At 42.2% G+C, this 18,535-nt stretch overlaps 10 protein-coding genes across 10 annotated transcripts; 4 read left to right on the top strand and 6 right to left on the bottom strand.

Moving 5' to 3' along the window:
• Window positions 1–178: 178 nt before the first annotated feature.
• Window positions 179–769, bottom strand: FA14DRAFT_156420 (uncharacterized protein; the record flags this gene model as incomplete). Its single annotated transcript, XM_025497826.1, has 1 exon — window positions 179–769. The coding sequence occupies one exon, from the start codon at window positions 767–769 to the stop codon at window positions 179–181; it is 591 nt and encodes a 196-aa protein (XP_025354039.1).
• A 277-nt stretch (window positions 770–1,046) lies between these two features.
• Window positions 1,047–1,700, bottom strand: FA14DRAFT_180372 (uncharacterized protein; the record flags this gene model as incomplete). The annotated part of the gene is made up of 1 exon (XM_025501002.1): window positions 1,047–1,700. One exon carries the CDS (start codon window positions 1,698–1,700, stop codon window positions 1,047–1,049), a length of 654 nt encoding a protein of 217 aa, XP_025354038.1.
• A 140-nt stretch (window positions 1,701–1,840) lies between these two features.
• Window positions 1,841–2,467, bottom strand: FA14DRAFT_156418 (uncharacterized protein; the record flags this gene model as incomplete). The annotated part of the gene is made up of 1 exon (XM_025497825.1): window positions 1,841–2,467. One exon carries the CDS (start codon window positions 2,465–2,467, stop codon window positions 1,841–1,843), a length of 627 nt encoding a protein of 208 aa, XP_025354037.1.
• A 437-nt stretch (window positions 2,468–2,904) lies between these two features.
• Window positions 2,905–3,443, bottom strand: FA14DRAFT_64936 (uncharacterized protein). Its single transcript, XM_025502632.1, has one exon. The coding sequence runs from the start codon at window positions 3,344–3,346 to the stop codon at window positions 2,963–2,965; it is 384 nt and encodes a 127-aa protein (XP_025354036.1). The 5' UTR covers window positions 3,347–3,443; the 3' UTR covers window positions 2,905–2,962.
• On the bottom strand, window positions 3,444–4,173 carry FA14DRAFT_64935 (uncharacterized protein). The gene has a single exon (XM_025502631.1). The coding sequence runs from the start codon at window positions 4,126–4,128 to the stop codon at window positions 3,541–3,543; it is 588 nt and encodes a 195-aa protein (XP_025354035.1). The 5' UTR covers window positions 4,129–4,173; the 3' UTR covers window positions 3,444–3,540.
• A 375-nt stretch (window positions 4,174–4,548) lies between these two features.
• On the bottom strand, window positions 4,549–11,171 carry FA14DRAFT_168287 (Not1-domain-containing protein; the record flags this gene model as incomplete). The annotated part of the gene is made up of 4 exons (XM_025500135.1): window positions 10,350–11,171; window positions 9,870–10,328; window positions 4,740–9,842; window positions 4,549–4,664 (listed from the first exon to the last, which is right to left on the bottom strand). The coding sequence occupies exons 1-4, from the start codon at window positions 10,675–10,677 to the stop codon at window positions 4,549–4,551; spliced, it is 6,006 nt and encodes a 2,001-aa protein (XP_025354034.1). The 5' UTR covers window positions 10,678–11,171.
• Window positions 11,172–11,712: 541 nt separating this feature from the next.
• Window positions 11,713–12,036, top strand: FA14DRAFT_180368 (uncharacterized protein; the record flags this gene model as incomplete). The annotated part of the gene is made up of 1 exon (XM_025501001.1): window positions 11,713–12,036. One exon carries the CDS (start codon window positions 11,713–11,715, stop codon window positions 12,034–12,036), a length of 324 nt encoding a protein of 107 aa, XP_025354033.1.
• An 82-nt stretch (window positions 12,037–12,118) lies between these two features.
• On the top strand, window positions 12,119–13,122 carry FA14DRAFT_64929 (uncharacterized protein). Its single transcript, XM_025502630.1, has 2 exons — window positions 12,119–12,247; window positions 12,318–13,122. The coding sequence occupies exons 1-2, from the start codon at window positions 12,200–12,202 to the stop codon at window positions 12,759–12,761; spliced, it is 492 nt and encodes a 163-aa protein (XP_025354032.1). The 5' UTR covers window positions 12,119–12,199; the 3' UTR covers window positions 12,762–13,122.
• A 361-nt stretch (window positions 13,123–13,483) lies between these two features.
• FA14DRAFT_180366 (uncharacterized protein) lies at window positions 13,484–15,723 on the top strand (the record flags this gene model as incomplete). The annotated part of the gene is made up of 2 exons (XM_025501000.1): window positions 13,484–14,418; window positions 15,204–15,723. The coding sequence occupies 2 exons, from the start codon at window positions 13,484–13,486 to the stop codon at window positions 15,721–15,723; spliced, it is 1,455 nt and encodes a 484-aa protein (XP_025354031.1).
• Window positions 15,724–17,868: 2,145 nt separating this feature from the next.
• FA14DRAFT_180364 (uncharacterized protein) lies at window positions 17,869–18,207 on the top strand (the record flags this gene model as incomplete). Its single annotated transcript, XM_025500999.1, has 1 exon — window positions 17,869–18,207. One exon carries the CDS (start codon window positions 17,869–17,871, stop codon window positions 18,205–18,207), a length of 339 nt encoding a protein of 112 aa, XP_025354030.1.
• Between the last annotated feature and the right edge of the window lie 328 nt (window positions 18,208–18,535).

Below are 18,535 nucleotides of genomic sequence, written 5' to 3'. Positions count from 1 at the left end.
TTGGGTTTTTGTTATTTTTATTTGACACCAAATGTGCCCCGAAGTGCCAGTTTAATGTGTGTTCAATTGTTTGTAAACACAGGACGGAGGAATGTGGCTGCTCAAGTGATCAATTGTGAAAAGGATGCTATGTACAGCTGTGTACGTTCTTACATTGGTTTATTTGGCTTTCCTGCATCTAAGGTTTGCCTAGGTTTTTCATTTTTAGTTTGTGTGTTTCGGCTATCTTCTTTCTCTTTCCTCGATATTCGACAACTTTTTGCCGATCTTCCGGTGTGATTTCTTCACCTTTCCGAACAATTGCAATTATTCTTGCGACTTCTTGTGCTTCTTTAGTGTGATGACCACCAAAAGTCGATTTACGTTTTAAATAATGTTTATGATTGGCAATCTTTTTTCTCTCGCTAAGTTCTTTTCTTTTTTCTTCGGATAAGTTTGCATCTCTCTTTATTCTCCATTTCTTAGCGGATTTAGCCAGAGTTGCACGACGAGCTGCAGCATAAATAGGATCTACTTTCATCCGTTCTTTTCGTTTATTATTTTGTCTAGTTCGCCACGATATTTGTTTTTTTCTTCCTTGTTCTTGTGAATCGGAAATGCTGCGATTTTCGTCAGAGTCCGTCGGTGCTGGAAGATTCAAATCTATAAGAAGCCTTTTCCCATGACTCTCGTCTTTGTCCTCTTCTCGCTTGCTACCGGGTTCAGGTTCCATGGCCAAAGCAGTCACGATGAGAATATTAATAAGTGTCCAAATGAACAGGATATTCATTGTACTGCAACTAAAGGGTAAGGTATCACTATGGAAGAACAAATTCATGAAAGTCAAAAGCATGCAGCAGTGATGTTGGCAAATGAACGTTTGCCCCGACAAGAACCGCAATTTATTGCAACCAATAAGCGGCTATACTAATCATGCCAGTCGTGCTCATTCAAATCTGAGAATGTAAGCGTGCCAAGGCAATGTTTTGAAACCAACGATTGCGGTGGCTGTAAATATCATTTCCAGTCGAAACGGTACAAATGAATTCATTTCTCTACAAAGCTCATCACGAGGAGGTTGATTGGAAAGCGTGCGCAGGGCTGAGCTCTGCAGGCCAGTAGTTATCATCGACTTCAAACATATCCTTCCGTCTTTGCTTCCTTCTAGGTTCGTAATCCCTATCCCTTTTTCGCTTTTTCGCATAATAATCGTCCACCTTTTTCTTGTCTTCTACTGAAACTTGTCCAAATTTCATCTGTTCTTTGATTTGCGCCACTTCTCGTCTTTGCTTAATCACCTCTTTACCGTAAATTGCTTTTCTACGCAGATATTGCTGATGGTTTCTTGCGCTGACAGATTCTTTATGTGCTTCTTTTTCCGCTTCTGTCATTTTTGTCTTTTTCTTTAATTCATACTTCATTTTACTATCTTGAACACGTTGAACTAATTCTGGATCTTTTTGCATTCTTTCTTTCAGACGACGATATTTCGCTCTGTAAAATTCTGACGATTTTTTCTTGGCAGGAGAGCTCTTTAATCGCTTTTTATTTGGTCCATCGTTATCATCTGGTGCTGGTTGGTTCAAATCAAAAGGGAGAGGTTCTTTAGCCTTGGTGGTCGTAATGTCAAGGGAATTCTCGCGAATTCTTTTTGTTGCACTGATTTGAGCGAATAGAGAGGCAAATAACAAAATTACTGGAATTTCAATTGAGGGATACATTGTGACACGATGAACATGAAGGATGGATAATGGGAGGTGGATCACAATCGGATACAGAATTGACTCAAGGTTTCCTACTTAAAAGGACAGAAGTTGCCCCGGTTGGAGAAATGCAAACGCAATTTAACGGGGGAGGCAGTTCAATTTTCCTTGTCTGCCTTTTGCTTTTTACTGCGAGATTTTCTTACTGCTGCATTAATTCTCTCTCGATGCTCTTTTACTCTGTTCAAATCTTCCAATGTTGCGATCCCCATCTTTATTTTTTTATTTGATTCTTGCACTAATCTTGATTTAGCATTCCCATACGCTCCTCCAAAACGTGCTTTAACCAATTGGTATCTTTTACGGCTTTCTTTATTACTTCTCTCCTTCTTTTCTTCCATTTGTTCTTTTGTCAGTGTTTCTTTTCTTCTTAATCGAAATAATCTTGCAGCTTTTGCCTTTTGTGCCCTGCGTCTTTCTGCAAATTCAGAATTCAATTGCATTTTCATCCTCTCCTTTATAGTAGCTCTCTCAATTGCTTCTTTGGTACGAGAATAAGTCTTTATCTTCTTTTTTGCAGGTTCAGAATCCGGATTTAGCGGCTTTAGAGGGGAGTTTGGTCGATCAGAGATAATATTAGGAGTAGGAAGTTCAATGATATCCTCAAACTGGTCCCATTCTATGTTAGAAGGCAAATTTGGCGAATGAGGGCTGCCAATTGCGATGGCAAAAGGTAGAATAAGCTGTGATGCCAGGAAGTAGAGAATTACTAATCTCTGAGACATTTCAGGAATGGACGTCGCTAGAACACAAGAGTGAGATCATATCGTACAGATGCTATATAAGGAGAAATTAGTTGCGTACACAGCTCGTATCAATCTTCTCTTGATCAATTCCGAGTCGAAAGTACGACTTACAAACATACGTAATGTTTTCTATACCCGCTAGGGGCTTGTACTGATGGTAAGCAGATCGAGTCACACTTCTGCTTGCAAAATCAGGCCCCTATCACTCGTATGAAAGACGTTCGATAACGAGGCAATGATCTGGCCAATATCGAGCTGATAAACTCGTGAGTTTAGAAGTACATGAATGCGAGGGAGAGACAAAAAGTAACGTAAAACCATCATTCATCCTCCTTCCTTTCAATCTGATCAAGTTATGATTAAGACTCGAGTTGTTTTAATTTTCTCATATGGTAGGTTATTCGATTAGCTTGATTAGTTTTGAGTCTACGTTCTTCCATTTCTTTTGGCGACAGGACTGCTTTCAACCTTTCTCTATGCCTTTGAGTTGCTGCTTTTTTTCTGAGCTTTGCGTCTTTTAGCATATTCAGGATCATTTTGCAACCTTTTCACGTATCCTTGATAAGCTTTGAGCACGGTTTCAGGGTATCGAATTTTTACTTTCTTTTTCGGTTTTGGGACAGGCTTGGCTTGGATGTGGAAGTCATGTTCATTTTGTGCATGCGGTTGATACTCTTGCTCATGGGAAATTGTACTTGGTTGTATCTCAGGAGAAGGGATCTCGAGCAGATTATCTAAACTGCTCCAGTCGATATTCGAAGGCGATTGTGCAGAAGCGGGACTGCCGACTGCAACGATATGAAATGGAAGATGGTATATAAAAAGTATAAGGACGATCGCTAGTAGACGGCTCATCATACTAAACCAAATAGTGGTGGTTAAATTTAGGAGTAGTTTTGACAAGATTGTACCCGTTTACGCAGACTGAAATTGACCTGCATCATTGACCTGCATCCCACAGCCTTGCGTACACTGACTTCAATGAAAGCCAATATTCAATACTGGAACGAAAGAAGGTCAGAAAAGATAGAAACATGTAGCCGGATAATTGATTAATTCGATGAGGGCTCTTTGGCGGCCTTACGTTCTTTGCACGCAACATTTGCCAATCTAAGCCTTTCTCGATTCTCCAAAACTTTTTGAATGTCTTCTATACTTCCTTTACCTGCTTTCATAAGTTTTGTTGATACAACGATTTCTTTAGCTTTTTTGGATGGATAACCACCCCATTTCAACTTTCTTCTTTGATAATTTTGTCGATTGATCTCAGATCTACGCATTCGATACTTTCGCACTTCTGCTTCGGTGATTACCTTGGGTGTTCCCGCGTTCTTGCATTTACCTTTGCTTCTACCGATGATCTCTTTTTCGCTTTCCGTAATAAGTAGTGGTTTGGAAAGGTCTGCCACTGGTCTTCCTTTAGTACGTTTGCGCTTATTTGTTCCTGAGCTCACCTGCACCCCTTCACTTGTCTTTACGCTTTCCAATGAACCCACTTCTTCGTGCAATTGCACAATGCCCTCTAAGTAGAACGGAGTGTTGGGAGGAGAGATCGATGTTGTGGGACTATCAACAGCTTTAACACATCGAAACAGATGTAAAAGGCCACAGAACAACAAAACGAGGTGACTCTTCATCATGTGTGATCGAGGTCAAAATGAAGGTTTATTAACGTTGTCTCTAATAGTGCATTTTAGAGAACACCGCCTGCTCTTATTATGCTCATATGCAGTTAATCTTACGCAGAAAAGCTTCATGTCTTGAACTAATCACAAAGCAAACAAAAGACAAAATAGATGAAAATCGGAACCTATTGAATCATACAAATCATTGCACGCAAAGAGAAGAGAGAGAGAGATTTATGAAATGAGAATGCTATCGAGGCGTCTAGAATATGTTTGTGGATGGGGGCATTAAAGCATGATTGATGAGGTGAGAGGATGACCATATCAATCTTTATGTGTTACACGAGCGCAAAAAATTTCGCTCAAATCCAAGCCAAAAATGCCAAAGAAGAAAGAAAATTGTTGATGTAGAATGTGGTGGCCGAATGACCACTTTCAGGCTGGAATGCTGTGTAATTGTCCTGAGTAGCCATCCATTGAGCCATTTTGAACCGCATTGCTTGGACTTACGACGCCATTCACTGTTGCATTTTGACTTCCAGGTCGAATTCCTAAACCAACACTGATATGCTCCAACAATTTCACAATCTCCGTTGGCGAATCGTGTGGCAATGGATAGGTTTGACGATCTTTGACCAATTCAAACATCGTCGTTAACAAACCCCAAGGATGTGGTCGATTGACAATGATTCTTTCCAATAAAACCCGTAAAATTGCTTCACGAGCAGAAAGTTCATTTCTGTACAAATGCAACAAAGCAGCAGAAAAGTACGTCGTATGTGTGTTTGGATAACGCAATTGATTGCAAATCGCATTCGCCGTCAAATAACGACCTTCTGGCTCCAATCCGAAAAGAGCTTGCAATACAGTGAGGCCGACATCAGATGTAGTATTGGGATTTGCAACAATATTTTCATCCTTTAGCAAGCTTACCATACCGACATGTACAACGATCGAATTGAGAAGAGAAACGCTGTAGCCTTCATTCTCTTTGACCAAAATTTCAGGCAAGATGCTCAAAACAGCCGCATTATCATTTGTTGGTTTGGACAGATAATCGTCCAATTGTTCTTTGAATGCTCCATTGCTAACGTGTGAAAGACTTGCAAGGTAATCTTCGGCAATGATTGGATCATTGTTGCTTTGTTCAATCTTGCCAATCGTTAACTCCGGATCAAAGACATCGGGTAAACCGTCTGGGAAGTCTTGGCGACTGAATGAGCTCAAGATCAGGTTGCGTAGCTGGACACAAGGCAACGGAATCAAATCACTGAAGCTGTTTGCATGTGTAGACAAGAATTCAGGATAATCATGCAACAAGACCAAAGTGATGCGAAGTGTGCCTCTGTACAATACTCTGCTTGTATCTTGCAATTGCATCGAACGCAAGAATGGAGCAAGGAATCGCAAGAGAGAGGAGTACAATCGGTAGTAAGCGCTCCATCCTTCGGTACGCGAAGACAACAACTTCGGCATGAACAATCTGTGCGAGATCAAACTCATCCATGAGAAAGTCAAGCCAGGGAAGAAGTCTGGCTGCAATGTGTTGAGCGTATTGCTGATGGCCAATAAAGCTTGAATATAAGTTCCTTGAAGGTTTTGTTCCACTAAGTGTAAATCGTGCAAGAGACTGCTAAAGAATCGGAAGAATGGCTTTTGTTGGAAATGAGGACCCAATTCTTCATGGGATTGTGCCAATACCAAAACGACAATACTCAAGACTTTTGTTAAATAGTGAATCTTTGCTGATTCATTATTGTTGCCCGAAGGATCGGCGTGATATTTGATCATCAAGACGATCAACTTGCTGAAAGCATCAATTGGTTGGAAGATACCTGTGGAAAGGTTACCACCAACTGCTTTTTGCTTAATGTAAGAATCAACGCTGACTTCTGTGCAAACACGGAAGAACAAACTTGAAATCTCTTCACCCTTCAAGATACCTTGTCCTTGCAATTGCGTGATAAAGTCAATAAAGGATTTTTCTGCATTTGGTGAATGTTGGAAAAGTCGAATCCATTCAGCAAAGCAGAAGGCCAACTGTTCACGCAAAGGTTGAGAACTTTCTACATCCGTTTTGACCTGTAAATGACCATCTTGCAATTCTGCCAAAAAGTCTTCGGATGCTTGAGTAGATTTACCATGTTGCTGAGCTTGTCTGAGCACTTCGATCAAATTACCCAGTTGTTGACGAGTTGCACAAGATGGTTCTTTCAAACAGGTGAAAGCCAAATTTGCAGCAAAATCGACAGAAGATGGCTTGAAATCAAGAGTTTGAATGAACTTGGTCAATTGCACGTCCAATTCAGAAATGTTGACCAAACCAGCGCGAATGAGACCAACAGTCACAGCGACATTGAACTTGCGTTCATCTTCAGCGTAGATTAACCAAGCAGTCACTTCTTTGGCTGCCTTGACAGACACTTCACACAGACGCTCCAACAAGTGAATATAGACTTCACGGGCAAAGTCTGATTCGCTCTTGTACAACAATTGGACCACCTTTTGAGCAAAAGCTAATGTTGTTTCATCCCGTTTGATAGATTGTCCGGACAAGACTGTGATTTGACGGGTCAACAATCGGATGTTTTGACCGTTTTGTGTCTCTTGCTCGTTATCACCTTGCTGCAAGATACGTTCAAGCTCAGTAATGCTTTGGTTGAAGCGCTCAATGCTTTGTTGTGGATTGAGTTGTGCTTCCTCAGATTGTTGTTGAGCCTGTTGTTGTTGCTGTTGCAATTGAGCACGTTGTTGTTCAGCCTCAGAATTCATGCCAGAAGGATAAGGAACCACCGCTTCGGGCATGTGTGCCATTGAGGGTGAATTTGAACCTCTTTCGCCAACGTCTCCGGTTGCTCGAGGCAGTTTACCAAATTCTTCATATACACGTAATTGTTGCATTTGAAGGCCATCAGGTTGAAGCTTGAGTAAGTCAGGTAAAGTGGAAGCATATTGACTCTGAGTGAGTGCATTTGCATCCCAATAATACCCTCTACCGCGCAATTGATGATCTCTTCTGGCCAAATAAGCATTTGCCAATTGTTCATCAACGTCTTGCAAAGATTTCTCCATTGCTGCTCTTTCCACAACCGAGCATGCCAATTCCGAATTATCTTGCATGATCATAATGATCGCTTGTTCGGGTAATGTTTGTTCATTGAACCCATTTTGTAGTAACAAGGTACGAGCATGCGTCACCATACTCATTCGCAATGGCTCTTTGCATGTCACAAGTGCGAGACTTCCGGCTAAATTTTGTGCCATTTGATGTGCAGCTTTGCGCATCTTGTTTTCATCGCTTTCCATTGCGAAATCTTTGGTGATCAGCTCTCTTGTTGAAATAGCGGCAATTGTGACTGATCTTTCCACCACCGGATCAATAATTTCACGAATTGCTCTTTCGATTGCAATGCAAATCATCCTCTTCAATGCCCCGTTATTGACAAACAAGGCAACACTGGGGTTAAACACAACATAAGCTGGCAAGCTTTGCAACATAGAGGCCAAAGTGTCCGGATATCTGTTGACCGACATTCTGTCGAGCCCTTGAGTGATGTTGGAAACATTTTGTCCTTGCGTTTGACCGCCACCAAGACGCATTTGTTGCAGCAATTGCTGTTGTTGTTGCTGAGGTGAAGGTTGGATGCCTTGCAATTGTCTTTGTTGCATACCTTCCTGCTGTGCTTGTTGAGCGGCGGCGGCGGCAGCAGCAGCAGACTCTTGAGCAGCCAATTCTTGAGGACGGTTGCGCAAGATTGAGGTACATTGTACTTCTTTCAAATCGATATTGAGACTCTTGCACAAGACTTCAATCTCGAACTTGAGATTGAGCTTCAATTCGGCAAATTGATAGAGCTCAACCAAAAGTCGCAAAACAGCCATCAACCAAGGATTTGGAGGCTTGAAGATCGTTGATCGGGCACATTGCTCCAACACCTTGCATACGAAGGGAATGGCAACAATGAGACGATTGCTATCGTAGCCCTCGATCAATAATTCCTTGAAAGCAATGTTGCGATGGCGGATGGGTTTATTGCGGGCCAAGGTCAAGTTACCCAACCAAGATCCAAGATTCTTCAAAATCGTTCGCTCTGTGGTCGATTGAACGGTCTTATCGGAGTTCAACAACATTTTGACTTTTGCCAATGTTTCGTGTAAGATGTATTGCAGCAAAGTCTTGGCCTCCAAGCCATCAATGAAATCCGTGTAGAGCGAATGATTGTTTGGCTCAATGCTAACACGCTGCAATACCAAGTAAGACGACAGCCATTGGTGAATTTCTGGCTTGATCAACCGACGTGCTTCGATCAGTTTGTCATGAAGGTTGCTTGGCGATAAGTTGTTAACGATGAACAAGATCTTGTCTGATGTTTGTTCATCAGGCTCTTGAGAATTGACACCTTTTGGCGGAGGCTCAACATTGATCGCTGAGAATGGCGGTTTGCTGGTCAATCCGTTTGCCAAACCGTTGTTACCGGAAGGCACGGCTGTGCCATCCGCAGCAGCACGAACGATGCGTGCGATTTCGGGATGGGATTGCTGAACATTGGGCAAAGAGAGTAAAGCTTGTCCGAGCTGGGGCCATTCTGGCAAACGATCCTGGAAGCGCAGTAGAGCTTGCACACCGAACTTGAACATGTTCGATTCCGGAGGATTGCGTAAAGCATCCAAAACGTATCGAATAGCGATTCCAAGAGGGATGAAATCGATCAGCTGATGTTGGATTAACGAACCAAAAACGATTGCCGTCATTGCTAATTCGCGCGGGGGGTAATACATCTCAAAACAACGATATTCATCGAAAAGTGTGTGAACCATGCACGCAAATACCTGTCGCTCCTTCTCGTTCTCAGAGGCCTTGAAACGTTGCAAAAGGCTAATGAGATCCTCAATCGAGATTTGTTCGGCATACATTTGTCGATAGTAGCCATCCACTTCTGTGTGTACGTCAGGTGTAAAGGTGACCACTGTAAGTCCTGGCTCTTGTCCCTCTGTGCCTGGAGCAAGGTTCATCAACCGGGGATGAAGTTGCAAACACAGATTTCTCACAGCCTTGAAATAATCAATCTCTTCCGGAGACATGTTATCGCCATTTGAACGCAGAACACGCAAGAATGTAGCCACTGTATGAACAGTGAGTGGAACACTCGTATGCTCCGCTTGAGGTTCCTGTTTGCTTAAATCATCCTTCACCTTGACGTCAATAAATTCAAGGGCAGCACGAATGAAATCTGATCCGTTCCTGTTAATCTCTTCTTGTAACCACTTGTCAAGATCGAGTAAATCACGTCTAGAAGCCAAAGCTGCCAAATCCATTGCAAAGAAAAATGGATGCGATTCCAGTAATCTATCCACGATTTTCACTTCTTGCGCTACGTCCAGAATTCTGCTGATGTTCATAGCCGAGTCGTTGTAAGATGCACGCAAATATTCCAACAAATTACCGAGATCGATCTCACTTAAGCGTTTGAATGCGAGTTGGTGATGTGCATGACCTGCTAAGAACATAGCAAAGAGCTTTTTCACAAGTTCTTGATGTATGTGAGACCAAGGTTGTTGTTTTTGATATAAAGCGATGAGAACGAGTTCCGCGTTTGTTGTCATTGCCTTTTCAAGCAAAGCAGTGATCGATGCCCGAACATTTGCGCTATCCAATTCTGCCAAGCCAATCAACGTATCGATGAGCTCTCGTGCATTCCATGTGCTGGTAAGAATGTCGGGAGCGATGTCTGCCGCATCAGATTGTGTAAGAATACTGTGTACAGGCTGTTTTGCAAATGTGAACGATTGTTGATCAGCACCATTCTTCTCCGGCTTGCTCAAAGAGGTTAATCCGTCAAGAATTTGCACCTGTCGAGCTGGATGTGCCCAAATTCCCCAAAGGGCAGAGATCGTAGGCTGTTCGCGTTCCATCGGCGCAAACTCAAAGATCGAGCTAAGCACTTTCCAATCCGCTTCGAAAGCCAAATTCAATTGTTCAGGAACATCGATCAATCGTACGACACGGTACCACGAAATTTTCTGCGATGTCAATCTTGCAATCAGATTGATGATAGTGTGTGCATTGACGATCGAATTGCTGGTACGTTCGCCTTCTGATCGCGTTGTGTCCAGTTCGACGTCGATTGTGAGCAATTCTGCGATAAGTTTAGATACAGCTTCTTCGTCGGGAGGGTTGGACTCCGAGATTCCAAATCGCTCAAAGATGGCGAGAACTGTATTTTGGTCTGTCGTACCATACTCCCCTACGTCAGATAGAAGGCTTGCGAGGGTTTTCGAAGGGTGACATCTTGCAGATGGTATTGTCTGTCGAAGAACATTGGCTAATCTTGCTGGTCCTAAACGTAAGGCAACTTGCTTGATGATTGCTCGCCTTTGAACACGGTTTGCAATCCCGCCGTCGGCAGGTTGATCATCCAAAGATCTAGCTAGAATATTCACGGCAAGGTTGTGAGAGCCATCTGGATCATTTTCAAGTCTTTCCAACGCCGAATTTGTCAGAATGTTTGACAGATCTTGCACGCCATTGCGATTGACCTCATTCATTTGACCAGAGGACATCATGATCTGATGGTTGTTCGAACGGTGTGATTGGAGACGCGCTTTGAAGAGCGGCCAATCAAGATCGTATCGATGTACCGCAACGACGAAACTACCCTCCGCTCTCACTTCCCGCTTCCAATCTTACGAGAATGAAAACGGAACCAGACTTTGTGCTGATGTTTTATTGATCAAGGAGGTGGATGTTGGGATGTTGAGATTGATGATTTTCGTTTGTGCTGATGGAATAGTTCACAAATCGAATCGTTCAACATTCATGAAATATATCGCAATCGTTCTTGATCTTTCAAAGCTCTTTCACTCCACAAGCGAATAGACGAAGTGGATGGACGAGAGAATTTCCCCTTGCTTGTCTTATGTTGGATCTTGAATGATGTAGGTGAAAGCCTATGCGAAGAACAGGAATGCACGAAGAAGCATAGATGATGATGATGAAGGTTTGTGTACAGTTGTCGAGTGACGTGTGTGTGAGTGATAGGAAGGAGTAAGAATCTATTGTGTGCGTATGTTGGAAAAGAAGAAGGGGGTAGGCTTATTCCCAGGCTTTGTGCTTGTTAGGCTACTCTAGGCTGCTCTGCTCGTATGCGGTAAAACGCGTTTGACATACCGTCGTCCGTCCTAATTATGAAAATTGTCTTTTGCGCGGTTTGATTTTCTCTCTCCTTCTGTGCGCGCACACACACGAAGAGTACGCATTCAATGTACACTTTCGCTAAAGCCATCCATCTGTCTGTCTGTCTTACGCTTACCATCTTTGCTGTAAGCGTAGCTGGCATACAATACAGTCACTTTTACAAAAAATGCCTTTCAACCCAAGGTATTCATCGTAATCATGATTATTACAAAGTCATTGAGCAGTCTTTCTCATTGTGCTGTGCGATCCGATTGGTGCATTAGAAGTGACCACTAATTATTGAAGTGATGAATTGAATTACGTAAGCAATATTCATTCCGTGCTGGTTCGTGCGCCATTTCAGAGTTGTCTGTGATAGCGTAGCGCAGCGCCTCGAGCACATTGATTCACTCTTTGATGGTTACATGCACCTTTCTCTTCCTGGCCATATCGACTTTGCCAATATGCCTTACATTGATAAAACTGGTCAAGTACAGGATAATCTCCCAATAAATCAACAAATCGTGAGATTCTTTCTTGCAATTTGGAATTTGATCAAATTATTTTGGGCAACATTGATGGGACAAGATGTCAATACGGCAATTCAAAGAACATCTCGTCGTTCGAACGGAAATGGGGGCAATGGATCAAGCACAGGATCTCGCGGTAATGATATGAATACCTTGAACAGGAGAAATGCACCATCTGTTCCTGGTCTTTACGGAGAAGCACCTTGCTGTGGCCGATGAGCCCCGCATATGGCGAACATTTGTCCATTCAATCATAGTCACTGGAAACCGCCGCAGAATGGTCGAGAATTCCCAAGGATCCCCGAATATTATTTGCATGGCTCTTCACGCACACTAAATCCAGTTCTGTCGGTGGCTCGACAGAGGATTCATACTTCAAATTATGACGCCTTGCGGATATTTCATGCTAATCCCCAGGAGAACGGAGAATGTGGGTATTCGAATTGAAAGGGTCTACAAATTGTCATTGATCTCACTTACACCTCCCATCATCAATAAAGCAAAATAGCAAAATGATAATGGTATACAAGATTGGTCCTGCTTGGATCTTACTGGTATTATTGCTCAGCATTCTAAGGGTCGCATCTTCATCACATGTGTTGAAGTATCATACCGAAGGTGCCTTGGAAGTACGGAGAAGAGATCTTGCGGACATGAATAATGGTGTTAGTATGATGAGGCGACGTGGCTTAACGCAAGACTTCCCAAATCATGGAATGAATAGTACATCATCAAGTCCTACATTCGTGACCCGCGCTTTTCAAAGCGTCAAGAATGGAGTTGGAGCATTTGGTCGTGCTGTGTCTCATGCAGGACGATCGCTGGGAAAACAAGTCAATCGGGTGAAGTCGTATGCAAAAGCTGCCGCTAATCCGTTGAATACAGGCTCTAGCTTTACCAAAGATGCAATGAAGCAAGGTCATTTTCGCAGAAAGATGAAGTAGTTTCAAAACTGATGTGAAGTCAAGGCAAGATCCGGTCATCTATGCCTTCTTTCAACAATCTCATGCGAGTTGGCTTTCCATGCTTTTTTCAACATGATTTGGCCTCGATATGCTATTGCTCTGAACGCAATTAGCCCGTCTACTACAGCCTTTGCGTATGCATGTGTATAGTATGTAAATTTCAATTTATCATCCTATCTTTCAAATGGAAGTGTGATCCCCGATAAGCAAATTCTGCATTTACAGTGGCTTGCTGGATTTTATTTGGAGAGTTGCAAACGTTCAACGGGGCAAGATGGAGCAGGTCTTAACAATGCATGCGGGATACATTTTCACGATCAATTCACGGTGCTTTTGGGGCAATATCCAGCTGCAACGGATGATACCTCCCCGGTTGCATTTTGATCATACAGTGTAAGTTTGAACATGCACAGCCTACTGTCATAAGCTCCGAACAGATAGAGCTCGCTTCAGCTGGGGAGATGCAAAAATGACCACGGATGAACGCAATTCAGCGTTTTGATACCATACACAACTGCAACGACGCCATGGCTGTACATATTGATCTGCCCCATCATTGAAAAGAACTTTCAAGAACATTTTTTGCGTCAGGACTAAGGTATAAAAAGGATCAATATTTCAATCGCCCATTCTCCTCCGGCAAAAGTCAAACGTCATTCATCAAGTGCGTCATCAAGTTCGCACTCAAATAATCATTCGAGATGATTAAAAAGAGCATTTTGAACGTCTTCTTGTTCTATCAATTCATCGTTCTGGTCTCGTCTTTAACAGTAAGCAAAGAAGATCAAGTTGAACTTTTCAAGCGTGGTGCACTTGAAGCCACCAATCGCGCAATCGATCGTACGCAAGCCAAAGCTCAAAGGGCTCATGATAAAGTTACCGGGGTAGGTCATGTTATAAGTGATCACTTTGGTGTCTCAAGTATTAAGAATGATATGAAAGCTGCTTGGCATCCTGAAAGCGCTGGTAAACAGCAAAAGCGAGATTTGGAATCAAGCAATTTCATCAAACGAGGGATGGAATACATTCCACACGCTCCATCACAAAAACGTGGCATCAATGAAAAGATTGATCGTGCTCAAGCAAGCGTCACAGGGTTCCATGATAGAGTTAAAGGTGTGAAGGATGTGGTGAAAGATCATGCAATGAATAATGGTTTTGTACAAGACGTTCACAGCGCATGGCATGGTGAACATCACAAACGAAGCGAGATTATTCTCAAACGTGGACTCAATAGCAAGATTGATCATGCTCAGGCAAAAGTGACAGATATTAATGATAGAAGACACGCTGTCGTAGGTGTGGTAAAGGATCATGCAAAAAATAATGCCCTTGTTCATGATATTACCGCTGCATGGGGTTATGGTAAACCTCACCACAAACGCGATTTGAACAAGCGAGAAGCAGTTTCAATCGATCAAGCCTTGGGTCGTTCACATTCTGGTCATTCTCGTTTGGCAAAACGTGATTTGGTCGATTCGGCAAATCGTGCAATCGATCGAGCCCAAGATGACATCACAGATGCGCGCAATAAAGTGCATGCAGTAAAAGAGGTCGTGGGTCAACATGTCAAAAACGATCCGTTGGTAAGCGATGTGAAAGCGGCTTGGGATACAGGAGATGCAAACTTAAGGAAGTAGACTACAACGGCTTTCTTGAGCACATGAAAGAGGTATTCCGTGTTCGCTTCACTTTATCGCGCTATAGTTTCAACCTTTTGATCTTTTCTCTCTTTCTCCCATATTTGTATACATTTTAGCTCGATCTTCATCTTTCTATACTTCCATTCATGTACAAAGTTTATCGCTGAATACCATGTAATTTCTTCAGGCTTTTGTTTGAAATTTGATGATACTTTACCATATAGTCATGGGAACAGCTTGCTTTCCGGTGTGAAATCGCATCAGATGGTTGAAGGAGTTGATTTCATTTGGCGATTCAGCCTGCAAGTGTGCGCAATTCAGAAACGAGCATTTGAGTATTAAACTTCGCCCCATTTAAAAATAATCTAAACAATCAAATCTTTACAAAATATCATCATTGTGCGTAATGAAGTTATGATTTTCATTGCGGCAAAGCATTTATACTCAATGGGGCGGGAGGCTGAGCGATTTGGCAGATTGAAAGTCCCAGAGACGTTTGAAGCATTTTGCCTTCGACAATACTATTGCGCTGAAAGTCCCGTGTGGTTTTTTTACAAGAACCACATCGTCCTTACTTCAGCTTTAAGTCCCGGCTAAATCGATTGCTTAACCCCAGGGGGCTTCAATTTCGTGACCAATGGAGTTCAAAAGCGTATTTTACCTTACACACAGCCGCTTTCATATGAAAATTAAGTTCAATTTATTGCACTTTAGCATTATGTCTTAAGGTATATAAGCCATTGTTTTTCTCAACGAAACTTTCTTTCTTCATCCTCAGGATAATCATAGAAACATATCTTACTTTCAGCAACAATGCTTCCAACTTACGCTTCTTGATCGCACTTGCAGGTCTCTTTACTAATGCATTGCCATCCATTGCTACGCCAGTTCTGGAACTGAAAGATGGTTCAAACATGGAATATAAACGTGATCTCGTCAATGTGGCAGTCGGCCAATCAAGTTCAATGGTAATGCAAAAGCGTGGCCGTTTAAGTGATTTGAGCAACAAAATTCCTGGTATCAACGGTCCCCGTGCACAAGCAGCCGTTGGTAAAGCAAGTCAATTTATTCATGGCACGGCTGCCACTCCAAGTATAGTTATGGGTGGTGCTAGTAAGGCAGGTATGGCAGTGAAAAATCATCCAGTTACAGCTACAGTGATGGGCCATGTTAACAAAGTGAAACAAACGCCTTTATATCAAGCTGCCAGAAAGGATACCGTAAATTTAGCTTCTTACGTTTCCAAGAAAGGTTCATCAGTGATCTCAAAAGTAGGCTCAAGAGTGAAAAAAGTATGAGAGCATTGTTTTGGTGTCTCTTTTTGTTCCTCTCCAAGCTGGAGCGAGATGGCTGACTTTAATTTTCATTTTGGTTTCTTTATTTTCGTATTTCGTATTGATCTTTTGATGACTTGATTTTGTTTTCATTCCTTTTTCTTGTTTTCCTCTTTTCTCAGTCATACTCATTTTAATGATATTTTTTCAGAATATCCATCTGTGTCTGTAGCTTGTAAAGAAGGTATGAGAGGGATTCAAGACTTTACCAGTGCATAGATCCAGATATTGGCCTTTGAATATGATATATCGCGACGAAGGGGCATATGCTTTTTGCCAAAGGTTTTTCTAACGTTTCGTATTGCGATGGGGCTATGTGAGTAGCCAAGGTTGTCAAGCCCAGAAGAAAGGCGTATTTGATGTTGTAGTCCCGCTTATAACAAAGTGCCTTGATATTGTCCCCGCGACACAAAGTTCTTTACGCAAAATAAAAGTTGATGGAAGTATATATTGTCTTTCATATGCTGACAAAATTTGGACTATACCCATTACCATTCAATATTCGCATTTCAAGTTGCCTATCAAGTAGAAATGCGTTGTCTGTTGTGTTTGCTTTTTGCTTTTATCTGTTTTCAAGTTGCATGTTTCACAGCTGCGTCACCGGTCTTAATGATAAAGGACAATTCTTATTCAAATGTGTATAGACGTCATCTTACCAGTGCAAACGACAATTTGCAAGAAGGCGTGCTAGTACTACAAAAACGTCAGAATGGCACAGATTATGGCGCTGCAATTGTGAAGCAAACCAGTCGTGTAGTCAAGGGAATTCGAAACGGATTCAGTAGAGTTGTGAGCTCTTTCCGTTCTAGTGAAAGTGGTTCTACGTTGTTGGCAAAAACTGCAAATCTAGGAGAAAAGTTCAAAGGGACAAGTGTTGGAAAATCAACGTTGAATAGATACAATCGTATTAGTCAATCGCAACCTGTTATTTCCGTAAAGAAAGATGTCAGTACATTCACCTCTTGGGCTCGTTCAAAGGGGAGAGCATTAGTCAATCGAGTTTCTCAATGGTGACACCTTTGTACACCGCCTTATTACTGCATCTGCATTGCTATTTGTCTTTTCCTCATCCACTTACATATTCCATTTAAGCTCTCCTTTCTACATCCTTGTTTCTTCATTCAATCGATCTCATTAAATGTACACACACGAAGTACGGCAAAAAAGACCGTTTCCTTCAAGGGGGAGTTTCCATTGAGACGAGATTGGTAGATACTTCCGTGTGTACCAGTCGTACAGCTAGTAGTACCACAATCACCATTCCTTATCGCGTTCACAGCTTCACCTCTTCGCTTGTAGGCCTCATGACGTACTCTATGCATTTTGCAGATGCAAAGGCGTTAGGCAGTGTAAAGCACGTCTTGGCTTTGATCAAAACCAAACGCATCGGAAAGGCATATAAGAAGCCCGATTTCGAGAAAAGCATCTGACAATTTCCCCTTTAAGAACTCTCAAAATGGCTTACTTCATTCTCAGTAGATTAATTACTGCTTTATTGATTTTCTGTATGCAAATTTTATTCGTATGCAGTATTTCAGCGATGAATAATTCTCCTGAAGAGGAAGTGGCAATGTTTCGTCGTGGGATTATAAATTGGGCAAAATATAATTTACACCTCAGTCAAGCTTCCAAAGATCATTCCGTAAAGCTCGGAAGATTGCGGCAAGAAGTAGATTGGCACAACCTTCGTGGAGATTCTTCAGCTGCTTCTATAAGTAAAGCCAGATATAGGATCGGCAGCCATTCTACCATTCACGGAGCAATTGCACACGGAAAGGCTATGCGAAGATACATTGGCTTACATAAACGTTCGAAGTGATGATATTCGTTTCATGAACATCTTTATCACACCCTTTTCCCTAATGCTGTGTTTTACACAGCACCCTTCCACATCCAATATCCGAGAATTGGGCGTAGACGGTCCTTCAAGGGTTGGCCCCAGTCACTACACGGAGCTTTCAAATAAACAAATTCATAAACATTCATACACCCTCGGCCCAATGAGCTTGTCAAAGAGGATTTCCCTTCTCAAAAAGGGTATAAAAGAATGTTGATGGAACGTTACTCCTCTTCTTTTCAAAAATCACACAATCACTAAAGGTTTTCGCAATGCTGATCAGTATGCACTTGCTTGCACTTCTTTGCATCTTTGTGGTCGCCCTTGATCATATCTCAGGACTGCCTATGGATCAAATGACCACAAGAAGCACAACAAGTCTCATTCGTCGCGGATTCAAGAAATCGTACAGCGATAACTTTAGTAAGGCTCGTGTCGATCATGCAAATAAAGCGAACAATATCAGTCCTTCGTATCACGCCAAGTCTGGTAATTTGCTTGGTGCAGCAGGCACCGCTATCAAGAAAGCAGTCATGAATCGTTCAGTCCTTCAGACTGGTTTAGAACACGGAAGAGCCATGCGTCAAACAGTTGGTCTTGGAAGATCTTAGGAGTGAAACTTTAGGTACTCTCCTCTATCTCGCTGGTCGAGATGGCGTCTTTTATACATATTTTTTTAGTTTCATACTGTCGAGTCCTTATACTTTTTTCCATACTCTTTTCTCAAGGAATTGGTTCTATCTTGCCTATATTGTAATCATCCATTAATCAGATTTATCTGTACATTTCCATTATCATACGTAATCATTCATGTTTTGTAAGAGTGCTGCTCACCGTGAGATCGTAATCATAAGCAACTTCCTCTTGCTTCGACACTGTGACCCAGATTGAAGCATCGTGAGCACGGCAAAGTGATGATACGGTTCATAGATTTAAGCC

The sequence above is a fragment of the Meira miltonrushii genome (genome assembly GCF_003144205.1).
Source record: "Meira miltonrushii strain MCA 3882 unplaced genomic scaffold FA14scaffold_3, whole genome shotgun sequence".
In the NCBI taxonomy this organism is placed as follows: domain Eukaryota; kingdom Fungi; phylum Basidiomycota; class Exobasidiomycetes; order Exobasidiales; family Brachybasidiaceae; genus Meira; species Meira miltonrushii.
The sequence above is the reverse complement of the archived record's forward strand: the minus strand, read 5'-3'. Positions and strand labels throughout refer to the sequence as shown.

What these genes read in the sequence shown, in the direction of transcription:
- FA14DRAFT_64936 (XM_025502632.1), bottom strand. Translation starts at nt 3,346, where the DNA reads ATGATGAGCCGTCTACTAGCGATCGTCCTTATACTTTTTATATACCAT.
- FA14DRAFT_64935 (XM_025502631.1), bottom strand. Translation starts at nt 4,128, where the DNA reads ATGATGAAGAGTCACCTCGTTTTGTTGTTCTGTGGCCTTTTACATCTG.
- FA14DRAFT_64929 (XM_025502630.1), top strand. Translation starts at nt 12,200, where the DNA reads ATGACGCCTTGCGGATATTTCATGCTAATCCCCAGGAGAACGGAGAAT. An exon ending in TCCCCAGGAGAACGGAGAAT is followed by an intron (nt 12,248 to 12,317) that starts GTGGGTATTCGA and finishes TCATCAATAAAG; the next exon opens with CAAAATAGCAAAATGATAAT.